Source organism: Mustela nivalis (assembly GCF_964662115.1).
Source record: "Mustela nivalis genome assembly, chromosome: 6".
NCBI classification, from domain to species: Eukaryota; Metazoa; Chordata; class Mammalia; order Carnivora; family Mustelidae; genus Mustela; species Mustela nivalis.
In genome coordinates this window covers 90,546,918-90,561,712 of record NC_139025.1, presented here as the reverse complement: position 1 = coordinate 90,561,712, position 14,795 = coordinate 90,546,918, and the positions used below count along the sequence as shown (strand labels likewise).

Sequence of the window (14,795 nt, the reverse complement as noted above, 5' to 3'; positions counted from 1 at the left end):
ACAGCAGGAAAAGAAGAAATTAACAGAGAGAAACCACAAAAAAGCAGGAAACTTAACAAAATGGCAATAAGTTACATACCTATCAATAATAACTTTAAATGTAAATGGACTACATTTTCCAATCAAAAGGCACAATGTAACTGAAAGGATTTATTTAAAAAAAAAAAAAGGCAAATCACAAGGCTCATCTCTTTTGCCTAAAAGAGACTAACTTTAGATTAAGGACATACAAAAGAAGGAAATAAAGAGAATGGAAAAGATATTCCATACAAATGGAAATAAAGCTGACAAAACAGACTTTAAAACAAAGACAGTAACAAAAGACAAAAAGCATCATATAATGATAAAAGGATCAATCCAAAAAGATGTAAAATTTGTAAATGAAGAACCTAATTATATAAATATTACCAGATTGAATATTACTGGACTAAAAGGAGAAATGAACAGTAATACAATAATAGTAGAGAACTTTAATACCCCTACTTACAGCAATAAATTGATCATCCAGAGAAAAATCAACAAGAAAATATAAGCCTTAAATGAATGACACAAGACCAGATGAACTTGATAGATTTATAAAGCACATCCTATCCAAAAGCAGCGGAATACACAGATTCTTCTCAAATGCACATGGAACTTTCTCCAGGATAGATCTCATGTTAGACCAGAAAAAAACTGAATAAATTTAAGAAGTCTGAAATAATATCAAGCATCTTCTCTAATGGTATGAAAACTAGAAATGGTATGAAAACCATTCTCTGAATGGTATGAAAACTAGAAATCAATCACCAGAAGAAAACTGGAAAGATCACAGTATGTGGAGATTAAACAACATCCTACTGAAATAATGCATCAATAAAGAAATCAAAGAGGAAGTCAAAAAATACCTTGAGACAAATGAAAATGGAATTAAAACAATCCAACAACTATGGGATGCAGCAAAGGCAGTTATTAGAGGATAGTTCATAGCAATACAGACCTACCTCAAGAAACAAAACAAATCTCAAATGCACAATTTAACTTAACATCTAAGGAACTAGAAAAAGAATAAACATAGCCCAAAGTTAGAAGTAAGGGAACAACACAGAGTATAGCAGAAATAAATGAAGTAGAGACTAATAAGACAAAAGAAAAGATCAATGAAATTAAGAGCTGGTTCTTGGAAAAGATAAACAAAATTGACAAATCATCTAGATTCAGGAAGAAAATAAGAGGACTTTGAATAAATAAAATCAGAAATGAAAGAGGACATGTTACAACTGATACCACAGAAATACAAAGGACCATAGGAGTTACTAAGAACAATTATATGCCAATTAGGCAATGTAGAATGAATGTTTTTAGAAACATATGGTCTTCCAAGACTAAATCATGAAGAAATTGAAAATCTGAAGAGACTGATAACTAGTAAGGAGACTGAATCAGGAATCAAAAACAAAAAATAACATAAGACCAAATGGTTTCACTGGTGAATTCTACCAAACTAAAAAAAAAGGTTTTATACCTATCCTTATCAAACTCCTCCAAAAAAAAAAAAACAAACCTCAAGAATACTTCCAAACTCATTTTACAAGGCCAGCTTTACACTGATAACAAACCAGAGCAGAATACCACAAAACAAGAAAATAACAGCCAAATATCCCTAATGAACACAGACACAAAAATTCTCATCCTGAATTCAATAATATATTAAATACAATATATTAAAAGGAACATACACTATGATCAAGTGAGATTTACTCCAAAGTAATAAGATGGTTTAACATCTGCAAATTAATTAACATGAGGCACTACATTAGCAAATGAAGGCTAAAAATCATATGATCACCTCAACAGTGTAGAAAACACATTTGACAAAATTTGGCATCCATTTATAATAAAAATTCTCAGCAAAATGGATATAGAGGGAATGTACCTCAACGTAATAAAGGCTATATATGACAAGACCACAGCTAGCATCATACTTGGTGAGATGTTGAAAGCTTTTCCTCTAGGATTGGATGAGACCATTCTCATCACTTTTTTTTAAAAAGTGTATTTGAGAGAGAGAGTGTGAGTGGAGAGAGGAGAAGCGACAGAATCTCAAGCAGACTCCACAATGAGCACAGGGCTCAACACGAGTTTTGATCCTACAACTCATGAGATCATGCCCTGAGCCAAAATCAAGAATTGGATGCTTAACTGACTGAGCCACCCAGGTACCCTATCACTCTCATTGCTTTTATTCAACATAGTCCTGGAAGCCCTGGACACAGCAATTAAGCAAGACTTTAAAAAGTCCACATTAGGAAGAACTGTCACAATTGCAGATGACATGATACTATATAGAGAAAACCCTACAGACTCCACAAAAATATTAGAACTAATGAATGAATTCAGAAAAGTTGCAGGATACAAAATCAGTATACAGAAGTCTGTCACATTTTTATACACTAATGACAAACCACCAAAGAGAAATTAAGAAAGTAATTCCATTTACAATTGCATCAGAAAGAATAAAATACCTACTAGAAATAAATCTCACCAAGGAGGTAAAAGTCCTGCATACTGAAAACTATAAAGTATTGGTGAAAGAAACTGAAGAGGACACAAATAAATGCAAAGATATTCCATACTTGTGGGTTGGAAAAATTAACATTGTTAAGATGTCCATACTACCCAAAACAATCTATAGATTCAATGCAATATCTATCAAAATTCCCATGACATTTTCACAGAACTAGACCAAATAATTTTAAAACTTACATGGAACCACAAAAAGACCCTGAATGGCCAATCTGGAGAAAGAAGAGCAAACAAGGAGGTGTCAAGCTCCTTGACTTCAAACTGTTCTACAAAGCTATAATAGCCAAAACAATATGGTATTGGCATAAAAACAAACACATAGATAAGGGGAAAAGAATAGTGAGCCCATAAATAAATCCACAATATATGTTAAATTACTTTACTACAAAGTAGGAACCAAGAATACACACTGTGGAAGGATAATCTCTTCAATAAATGGTGCTGAGAAAGCTGGACAGCCACTTTCAAAAGAATGAAACCACATATATCATATACAAAAAGAATTCAAAATAGATTAAAGACTCGAACAAATTAGAATTAAAAATAGATGAAAGACCTGAAACCACAATAGTTCTACAATTTCTTTCACACAGATGGTAGGTTCTCTGACATTGGTTTTGGCATTGAATTTTTGGATTTGACTCCAAAAGCAAAACTTAGCAAATGGGACCAAACCAATCTAAAAAGATTCTACCCAGCAAAAGAAACTATCAACAAAATGAAAAAGGAACCTGCTGAATGGAAGAAAATATTTGCAAATCATATACCCAATAAGAGGTTAATAGTCAAAATATATTTAAAAATGTATACAACTTGAGAGCAAAACAAAACAACCCAAACAATCCAAATAAAAATGGTCAGAGGATCTAAACAGACATTTTTCCAAGGAAGAATAGAGATGACCAAATGGCACATGAAAATATGTTAAACATCACTAATTATGAGAGAATTGCAAATCAAAACCACAATGACCACTGAATACTGGCTAGAACGGCAATTATCAAAAAGATAAAAAATGACAAGCATTGGAGAGGATGTGGAGAAAAGGGAATCCTTCTACACTACCAGTGGGAATGTAAACTGATACAGCCAATACGGAAAAACAGTATGGTGATCACTCAAAAAATTAAAACTACCACTACCATATGACCCAGCAATTACCTCTGGGTATTTATCCAAAGAAAACAAAAATGTTTCAAAAAGATACATGCACCCCCATGTTCACTGCAGCATTATTTGCAATTGCCAGGATATAGAAATAATGTAAGTTTCTATCAGTGGACAAACGGATATAGAAGATGTGGCATATATACTGCTACACACAAGGGCATTATGCTAAGTGGAATAAAGTCAGATAGAGAAAGAAAAATATCAAATGACTTCACTCACGTGTGGAATTTAAAAGAAAAAAAACAAAAAACAAAACCAAAATCATACAGATAAAGAGAACAGATTTGTGGTTATCAGAGGGAAAAGAAATTGAAGGAGGATGGGCAAAATGGGTGAAGGTGGTCAACTGTGTGGTGATTGATGGTAAGCAGATGTGTTGTGGTAATCACTTTGTAGTTTAAACAAATACTGAATTATTACATTGTGTACCTGAAACTAGTATGTTATATATACCAATTATATGTTATATATCCCAATAAAAATAATAAAAAGTTACCATATCTCAGGTGGAGCCATAAGTTTTTTAATATATTTTAAATAAAATTGTCTATCTTAGAAAAGAAAATGAAATTCAATATTGTTAGTTAAATATGAGTACAGAAACATAACTTAAGCTAAGCAATAACACAATCATGGTTGTCACAAGAGTCCACAAATACTGATACAGGTAAAATAAATGAGTTACATCAGACTTTTTGATGATACAAATAAACTGACAAATATATTGGATCAGACTTTTTGATCTTCTACATTTACTTTTTAGAAAAAAGAATCATGAATGTACAAAATATTATTTGCAAATATTCATCATAACATTATTCACAATACACTAAAATTATTGTGTATTCACATAATGAAATACTATGCAACCATTAATATAAGTTTGAAGAAAAGCATTTTCTTTTTTTTTTTTAATTTATTATTGAAGTATAATTCACATACAATGCTGTATTAGTTTCAGGTGTGCAACATATCGATTTGACAATTCTATACATTGCTCAATGCTTACCACAATAAACACAGTCACCATCTGCCACCATGTAACATTATTACAATATTATTAACTATATTCACTATGTTGTGCTTTACAACCTGATCTGATAAATATATCTGTATCTCTTAACCTAATTCATCCATTTCACCCTCCACCCACTTCCCCAACCACCACTAGCTGTTTTCCACATTTAAGAGTCTGTTTTCTTGTGCTTGGTCATTTGTCCAGTTTAAATTCCACATATAAATGAAATCATATAATATTTGTCTATCTTGGTCTGACTTATTTCACTTAACCCTCTAGACCCACCCATGTTGCTGCAAATGAAGAAGGAGCATTTTCTAAAGCGTGTTCTATAGAATAGGAATCGCATGAGATATTAATAGATACTGGATGCAAAAAGGATTCCACAATCAAATAGCTTTATTAAAAATGGAGAGAACCATGTTAAGTAGGTATCTTTGCTGAATTCTTCCTAGGCTAATGTGCTTTAAGCTACTCCAATAAGGGGAGAGTATGAATGATCTCTGAAATGGTCTTAGAAGACTACATTGCATCAGGTATCTGTGTTTCAAAGACGATACCTAGGGAATGCTGTGATGGGATAATACTTAATGACACGGGAGATGTTCACACTATGTTAGTAAGTAAAAAAAAAGTCACAAACAATTTGTTTGACCTATATGTATGGATGCGTGTATGTATGCATATATGACAAGAATATCTAGTGAATGTGAGTATGAAGGATAATCTACAAAAAGGGATGAAAAACTGTATTTTAAGGGCCCCTTCTGTGTTCAAAACCATCATCACATGACATCACATTTTGGCCCACCAGGTCTGAACCCAACTCACACATCATACTGGCTTCCATGTACTTGCATTATTATTATGTAACTGTCTATTCCTGGCCACAGTAGGAAGTACAGATATAGCCAAAGTCACCTAAAAACCTTTCAGCTTAATCCCATCTCAGACTTAGACTGTATCTATAAATGTATTAGTTTTAAAGTATATTGATACAACTGAATTTATATATTTAAAGAATTCTGAGTTTCTGAGCAAGAAACCTCCTGATGTCAGCTAGTAATTACAACATTTTACTGACTGGGGTGCTTGGGTGGTTCAGTGGGTTAAGCATCTGACTCTTGATTTCAGCTCCTGTCAGTCTCAGTCTTGAGCCCCCTGTCTGACTCAGTGCTCAGTCCTCAATGGGGAGTCTACTTGGGATTCTCTCTCTCCCTCTCCCAATTCCCAACCCCCCAACCCTGCCCCTGCTCATGTGCTTGTGCTCTCACTCTTTACCTCTGTCTCACTCTCTCTCTGATAAATAATAAATCTTAAAAGAACAACAACAACATTTTACTGACTTCAAAAACCTAGAAAACAATTTTCCTTTAAGGCTCCATTTAGTCCTAACCACAATGTAACTTGTATTAATGGAACCTACACTCAACAATGCTATGAGATCAGATAAAACCAAAAGGCTCCCCTGTTGCCTGAAGCACCTCAATTAACATGCCACAAAAGTTCCTACTACATAAAGAGATGGTTTTGTGAATTTTAAGACAAGTTCACATTATCCCCATTGATGGGAATAAATTCCTTTTCAGACTACCCATTGAAAACCCCATGCCATGAATTCACTCTAACAAGTTTTATACTGGAGTCCTCTCTACCAGTTATTCCTCATTAAGATTTCTTTTGCAACATGTTTGGGGGACAGGGGAAAAAGTCAATCAATGAAACATTCAACAATCCACCAACTTCCTGCTGACTTTAAATCAAGATTAGCTAAACCCTTTCCATCTACTAACCCACAACCATCTATTCTCTTCCACTACAATTACTTTAGTTTCAGCTGATTTTCCAGCCTTTACTTCGTAAGATTTTAATTCCATTTACTATTGAATTTTTTCTCACTAACAGTATTCTAAGTAAATGTCTCCACACCATTCTGAGGTATAATTTAGAGATACACTTTGTTTATCATTTTACCCATCCTGCCAGTGAACCATGAGACATGGAAGATTATACATTAATGATTCAGTACAAAGTCACTATAATAATTCAAGTAGAAAAGCTTAAGACAAGATCGAAACTCCAGGAAGGGAAATTATATCATTGTATGTATTATATATGATACAAACTTCTGCCTTTTAAATATCAAGACCTCCCAAACAGAAAGCTTAAAAAACCCACTTGCCCGATTAGCTACAAGGAGTAAGGGAATTTCTTCCCTTTGATAAATAGAACATAAGTCTACAACAAAATTCTGCTTCTTCTTTTACAATACAGAAGTTCCAGGATGTTCCCACTCACCCTTAGTCAAAAAGTTTTCTCTTTATCATTTAAAGTCAGAAAAAAAGGTCATTTTCCACACATTTCTAAAATGCTATTATTCATCATTGCAATCCTAATGCAAAATCCTAGAGTATGTGTTTCCCCATGACCCTCTATAAGACCCATTTTCTCTTCCTATAAAATATTTCTAACCTCTGTCTTCCCACATCACTTTCAGCATTACTTGGGTCTTAAAATGTGAAGGAAAGAAATTTCAAGGATCTGACTGAAATACCTGCTTGCTCTTCCAGGCCTAATTCTAGTTAGGTCATTATTCATCTGTCCACACCAGTAACAGAGTAAATGCCTACCAGAGGCACAGAGCTGTCCCAAGTGCTGAGGTGCAATTAAAACATAGAAGGTACAGAAAAGAAACATAGAAGATATGACCTTCCTCTCTAGAATCTTAAAAGCAATCTATTTGGGGATAAAAGCCAAAGACAAAATAGATAGACAACAACTGTAAAATGATATAAAAACAAAAATTCAACAGACTGGCAGCCTTGAGGAAGGAAGGAAGGAAGAAAAAAGGGACATATTTAGAGCTAGATTCAGATTCAACTAAATTTACTGGATGCTTACTTCATGCCAGGAACTCTAATTAGTGTTTTCACATATACTACTCATTTAATTCATCCTAAAATAACAATAGAGCAAAAGCATGGTCTTGAAAAAAGCTGAGTAAAGGGGATGATAAAAAGATCTTACTAGAAGAGCCATGTGGAGAAGCAGTTTAAATAAAGTCAGACAAATGTTAATCTCTCCCTATTATACTTAACAGATAATATCTATAGTTATATGGGTATAATAGAACAGTATAAAACACAAATTGGTGTATATTTTTCTTTTATTTAAATTCTAATTGGGGGAAAAAAAAAACCCACCAGATGTGGCAATAGATGTTAATTAATCTTGTGGTAATCATTTTGCAATATATACAAACACCAAATCATTAACTTGTACAGCTAAAATTAATATAATGCTGTGTCAGTCGGATCTCAAAAAATAAAAGAAATTACTGAAGGTTGAATCCTAACATCCATTGTTCAAATTGTGTTCTTATTGGGAACTGGGCTCACTGCAGATGTGATTAGTTAAAATGAGATCATTAGGGTGGCCTTTTAATCCATTAGACTCATGTCCTTGCCCATAGAGGAAACTTGGACACCGATAAGGACACAGGGAAAACCAACTTTCTGATAAAGGAAATTTCATGGGGAAGAAAACTGAGAAACACAGCTAAAATGAGGTCTGTGAATTATCTCTGGATATCCTTGTTATCACGGGCAAATAAAAAGCAGAAATGTGTTGCTTTATGCCTCTCTCAAGTCTTACATGTTTAGCTTACATCTAAGATGGATCATTTATCAATATATGTCTTACTTCTCAAGCTCCTAGAGGTTGTATCTTATTTATCTGTGTGTTGGTTAAAACACTTGGGAGTTTTATGGAGGAACAACAGTACACGCTGAAGATTGATTCAGGGGTTCAAGTCTCAGCTCTGCAAGTTTGTTCTAGCTATCTACCTTGGACAAATTTATAAAACTGTGAGTCTCAGTATCCTTGTCTAATAATGCTCTCTAGGAGTTCTTATGAAGATCAAGGACACGTAATTAAAAACATTTAGCATAGAACCTAGCATCTAATTAGGTGCTAAATATATATTAGTTCTATTTTTGTCTTTGCGTGTTGTACACAATAGAATGCAATTATGAAGTTGGAGTTCCAGTCCTTTAGAAAACTTCCTATTAAAGGTATGCACTTACCTTGGTTTTCAGCTGGTCTCAGATTTGCTAAAGCAACAATCTGATGCCCAGCAGCAATGCACTGCATCATATTATAACAGCTATCCTTCCCACCACTAAAAAAGAAATAAAAAGATAAATATCAGGTTACTGACCATTATTAAGCATAGAATCATTAGATATTAAAATATATTTACTCAACTTTTCTGAATACTTGAGAGGCTGCTATACAATTAAGACACAAAAAAAAACACATGTAATTTCCATCACATAAGAAAACTGAGCAAATGAATCTGAATGTATAAGGCTACTATTCATAAGGGCTTATGAAATTATGTGCCATTATCAAAGATCACTCTCAACAAAATACAGTAAACTTGGTTTATAATAGTGGCTTTCCTTTATATACAAAGGGCTTCAAAAATTTTTTAAAAATGATTTCATTTTACAATCTAGCTAAAGAGCTATTATATATATTCCTCAGATGAAATTCTCTATGGAAAAACAGAAAAAAGATCTATTCTGTTCTCCTGTCAGAAATCTAACAATTTGCGACCATCACCAACTAAAGGATCTAATTAAAGATTTGAGATCCAATCTAATGACAAAGTTTGATGTACTGGGTGGGTTCACATTCTGTAGAGATAGAAAACAAAATGCTAAAATACACTGATGAAGTTAAACATCAGTACCATTAGTACTTTAGCCATCACTATCCAGATGCTGGCAGGGTATGCTTGAGCCTTAGAGCTAATAAACAGATTGAAAGAACTTGTAAATTCTAAAACCATATCTACTGAAAGCAGGGGCATATAACTTAGTCAAGACAAGTAGTTTCATCTATAACAAGGCTGAATGACAACCTTTATGTCAATGGCAACCTCTATGACAAGTTCATCTATAACAAGGTTGAATGGCAACCTCTATTTTGGTTTAAACTCTATTGCTTCTCACTATACATATTTCTTCCTTTCTTATCATTGCCTCTCTTCCCACTCCCCCTTCCCTTTCTTTCTAATTTTTGCCTACAATCTGCAAGTGTATCTACAGGAAATAGATATATTCACAGGCCAAGAAACTTTTAAAAAGAGACTGTTCGTCCTAAAAGCTAGTCCTTTTGCCTTATATTTTAGTTCCCAACATTTATTTGCTTCTACTATATCAAATCATTAACTACTGTTCCAGAACTTCTCATGGGGAGACCTTGAGAGGCACAGTAAAATTATACATTATTCTCCCTTTTCTCAGACTCTGATATGCCATTATTATAGCTTCCACAACTTTCCCTATTGAACTTCACTGCTCTATTTTCTCAAGACAAAAAGATTTGGCTAATTCTTTAGAATATCTAGAACATCAAAGATGAACAGGTATACAACCACAATTATAATTCTTTAGAATACTAAAGATTAAAGGGCATCATCTACAATCAGAACTCAGCTTTATAATTCACTTGAAAATGTGCTAAAATCTCAAACATGGTTTTAAAAAGTATTTCCCAGGTGCACCTGGGTAGCTCAGTCAGTTAAGCATCTGCCTGCCTCTGACTCAGGTCATGATCCCACGGTATTGGGATCAAGCCGAGCATCAGGCTCCCTGCTCAGCTGAGAGTCTGTTTCTGCCTCTGCCCCTGCTCCTGCTCTCTCTCTCTCTCAAATAAATGAATAAAATCTAAAAAACAAAACAAAACAAAATCCAAAAAACCAAACAAACAAAAAACAACAAAAAAACACAGTTATTTCTCAAACTGTGTTCTATGGAACACTAGTGTCCAACAAAGATTTTAAGAACAAAAGGTTTAAGGAATGCTGAGTAACTTACTCACATTCAGAATATTACAAAGTACATAAGCATATGTTAGGTGAGAAGTCCTATAAAAGATTGAAATTTTAGTTCCCAACTCTGGTATACTAAGCAGTTACTCAATGTGCCTGGGTACATGCTTCATTATAAAACTAGAGAATGGTTTAGCTAGTCCTCAAGCTGTCATTCAACTGTAAAACTGACTAATTCAATCTTTTGTGTATAAGGAGAACAATGTTCTTTATGTTCTAAAGATATTGTGAGAATCTTGGTTTCACTTACTCCTTAGAGCAAACAAACATATTCCATCTCTCATTTTAGTACACATACACACACACAAGATATATTACAAATAGATCCACTGTATTTAAGTTTAAATTCATATATATTCAAATGTATATTCATATAAATGTATGTATTATGTATGCATTCATATTCATATATAAAATTGTTATATATTCATACTTACAGCATTCATTCTCCTAACATTTATACATTTATATATATTTCTTACAATCTAGCAAGAATTTTCCAACATTGCCATTTTTAAGTAATTTCCTTTTTTATAATAGAGTAATATATGCACATTACTGAATATTTACTGTAATGGATTACAGCAATCTTCTATCCTTCCTTCCAAGATCTCAATCTTCAGTTGCTGTGTCTTACTTCAATAGCTAAACTTTAGGCAAATCACATATGATGTGAATTACTCATTTCCTGAACTACTTTTTATTCTTGTCTATTTGATCAAATGAAGACCACAGTGGTCAGGGATTAATCACTTACTTTACGGAAGAAATTTACTGAATAACAGTAATTAGTTTGACGTTATAGAGTCCCCAAAATGGCACTGAAGTAAAATAAATTGGAATATTCCAATCACTACAGAAGGGATTCAAATGTTACATCAAGAGTTCTTAATAGGTCACTATTGTTAGCCAGTATCAATTAACTAGGACATTGAACAAAAACGTGTATGAAATATTCAATGGGCTTACAAAAGAAAACATGGTTTGTTGTGTATTTCAGATACTCTGTACAGGTCCAAACCTCATCAAATATTCAAGTACTGCAGTTTACAGTCCCTTTTTAATGTTACTAAGTGTACTTTTGCTTCAGCTTACAGATTGCATTTGGAAACATTTAAACTGACCTGTCTTTAGTTATTTTAGGACTTACTTGAGACACCTAAATATAATGCGTTACTATAGATTTAAAACTTCTTTTGGAATAGACTACGTTACCATAGGTCAATCTAAAAGCACTTAAGGTGTCTGTAGCAAAAGCAATTAGACCTAGGATAAAACTAACACAATTCCACCTTAACCCCGAGGGAAGAGACCCTTTTCCAGTACTTGAGCCCAAGGTAAAACACACCTTTGTCCTAATCAGGTGAGAAGGGGTGGCCGTAAGTGGGAGGGGCCTGGAGCTATTAACAGCCTCGGGAGAGAAAGGCGGACCCGAAGGACCGAGCAGAAAGACTGAAGGAACTCTTGTAGAGAACTGAGTGAAGCCGTGGCTCTCAAAGGTCACTGCCCATCACACTTTTTAAGAATGAAATCCTGGGCCGTGTCACAGTAGTGAAACCAGCGTTCTGGCGGGAGACGCAGACATGGGTGGGTTTTAAAGTTCCTCCTGTGCATCCAAGTTTGAGGGCCAGGAAAAAAGAGAGAGGCGGGGACAGGCACACAGGACGAGCGCCAGTCCCAGGCGGCGGGACACGCCGGGCCAAGCAATGGCCTGAAAACTCCGCCTCTTCCTGTGACCGGGAGGAGCCGCTGGATGCCCCGACACGCGGTTCCCACAAAAACTCTCTTTTCCGCGCAACCGAAAGCGCCGGCTGCAGCTCCCACCAATCAGCAGGAAAAGATGACAGACTAGCAGGGGAGGAGGAAGGCCACTCCGGCGCCGCGTTACCTGATCAGAGCCGCGACCCTCATGCTGGGCTCAGTGCGCGTGCGTGCGGAGGGCGGGGGCGGGAGCCGGGGAGTCGCCGCCGTAGCCGTAGCCGTAGCTGTAGCGGTAGCCGCCGCCGCGGCCCGCCGTGACGCGCGCCGGGGCCTCGCGCGGGTGTTCGCCTCGCCGCCTGTCAGCGGCCCAGCGCGGCGACCCTTGGGGCTACCTGCAGGACGCCTGGCCGGAGAAGACGCGCCATATCGGCGGCTTGTCCCTGTGACAGGAACCTCCTGGCCCAGAAAAGATTGATATTTAGGCATGGCCTGACCACCTAAGTGAGGGCATTGAAGCTGCTCGGGGAAGGGCAGGGTCCGCGTCGCTGGGCCCTAGTGCGGTGGCCAGTGGAGTGGATTTGTTTTGGTAGGAGAATATTCAAAGTCACTTGTGTTGCAAATTGAAACACTTTGAACGTGCAGAGGGAGAGGAAGTTTGCCTTTACTTCCTCAGCCACCTGCAAAAAACTAACTGCACCCTTTAGTGGTTTTTTGTTTTTGTTTTGACCTTCTATGTCCTCTATGGAACTAGCCTTCTATGGAACTAGCCCCCTGACCTTGAAGTTCCGTGGGGTTTGGACCTTTGCGTAGTACAAAAGCTGAGAAGCCAGAGAAGGCTCCTTCCGGAACAGCCTTTTTGGCCCTGGAGAAAGAAAATCTAGCTTCCAAATTCATTCGCTAAGTTTTTATTGAATGTCTCTCATGTACCAGGCACTGACTGAGGCTCTTTAGGATACATCCATAAATAAAACAAGGCTCATTATCCTGGAGTTTATATAGGGTAAATAGAGCAGACAACATACAGTTTAAAAAATGTTATACAGTACATTAGAAAGTAATACGTACTATGAAAAAAAAAAAAGGATTCAGGAAGTAGGGAGGATTCAAGAGTAGGCGGAAGAGCTAGTTGTTGATAAAGGGCAAGATGGGACTTACTGTGAAGGTGAGAGTTGAGCCAACTTAAAAGAGGACAGTTAGCTGTGTATAACTAGGGGTGTGCTCCAGGCAGGAGGAAAAGCTAGAGCCAAGGGCCTGGATCTTTTATGTGTTTGTGGAAGAACAAGGCTGGCCATTGTGGGAACAAACAAGTCAGAGAGTAATGGGAGCTGAGGTTCTTGTTATCAAGGGAGGAGGAAGATGACATAGGGTCATATAAGCCACAAAGAACTTTGTCTTTTATTCTGTGTGAAGTCAGTGACCACCACAGGGTCTTGAACAGAAGTATAACTTAAAACTTTAAAACGATTATGCTATGCTGTTCTAAGGATATATACCTCTTAGGAAGCTAATGCAGTAATGAGAAGAGAAATGATGGAGCCTCGAAGTGAATTTGGTGAGAAATAGGAGGAGTCCAGGTCCATTTTCAAGATAGAGTTAATTGAGTTGGATAGATTACATATGGGATGTGAAAGAAAGAAAACCATGAAGGATGATATCAAAGTCATGAATTAAATAATATATGTAAAAAAATTTAGAATGATGCCCAGAATATAACAATCATTCAGTTAATTATACTATAATGTTCTCATTAACTCCTGTACTCTTAGTATGAGTGACTACAGCTGTGACAATCTGCATACCAGTTTCAGCATCTAAAATGATGCATTTTTAAAATTAGGCATTTGTGAATATTTACCAAAGGAGGCAAGTATTTATAGAGTTTGTAGTCTATTTGGGGAGATAAGACAAACACATTAAACAGATATTCACAATACAAGAGGGTGTGTTTTGGAAGTAACAAGTTAGGTAATGCATAAGGCAAGAACCCCATGAGTTGAACCCAACAGGGTAAATACTAGAATGAGGACAGGTTTTAAAAGATGGGCAGAAATGAGCAGCAGGAACAATTAGACCCTACAAACAAAGGTAACAAGACAGGAGGAGTTCAGAGCATGTTACCCCAAAATATGCTACTTCAACATACTGATTATTTTGCATTAAAGGCACTTGAGAAATAGTAGATGCAGGAAGGGCACTCTGACCCTCCTTTTTATTCCTAAAAGGGGGGAAGTAAAACTCCCCTGTAGAAGGTCTCCTTTCTCTACCTGGGATAAAGAAGATATTCTTATTATCAGAGAAAGGGAATTGAGGAAGGAAGGTGATAATGACCTAAACATTGATTCCTAAGGGGTTGTAGTAGACTGTAGTCTCACACCCTTCTTAGTCTGGGGTTGTTGCATGTGTCCATTCACAGTTACCACTGGGCAAGGGGATACCAAGAGG

General features: G+C 36.1%; 1 protein-coding gene across 1 annotated transcript in view; it reads right to left on the bottom strand.

Moving 5' to 3' along the window:
* DPH6 (diphthamine biosynthesis 6) overlaps positions 1-14,542 on the bottom strand; it is a 192,470-nt gene extending 177,928 nt beyond the window's left edge. Inside the window, exons 1-2 of the mRNA XM_082737745.1 lie at positions 12,541-14,542; positions 8,839-8,933 (exon numbers count right to left, since the gene is read on the bottom strand). Coding sequence (XP_082593871.1) covers positions 8,839-8,933; positions 12,541-12,839 — 394 coding nt within the window. The 5' untranslated portion in view covers positions 12,840-14,542. The remainder of the gene's footprint in view (positions 1-8,838; positions 8,934-12,540) is intronic.
* Positions 14,543-14,795: the final 253 nt, after the last annotated feature.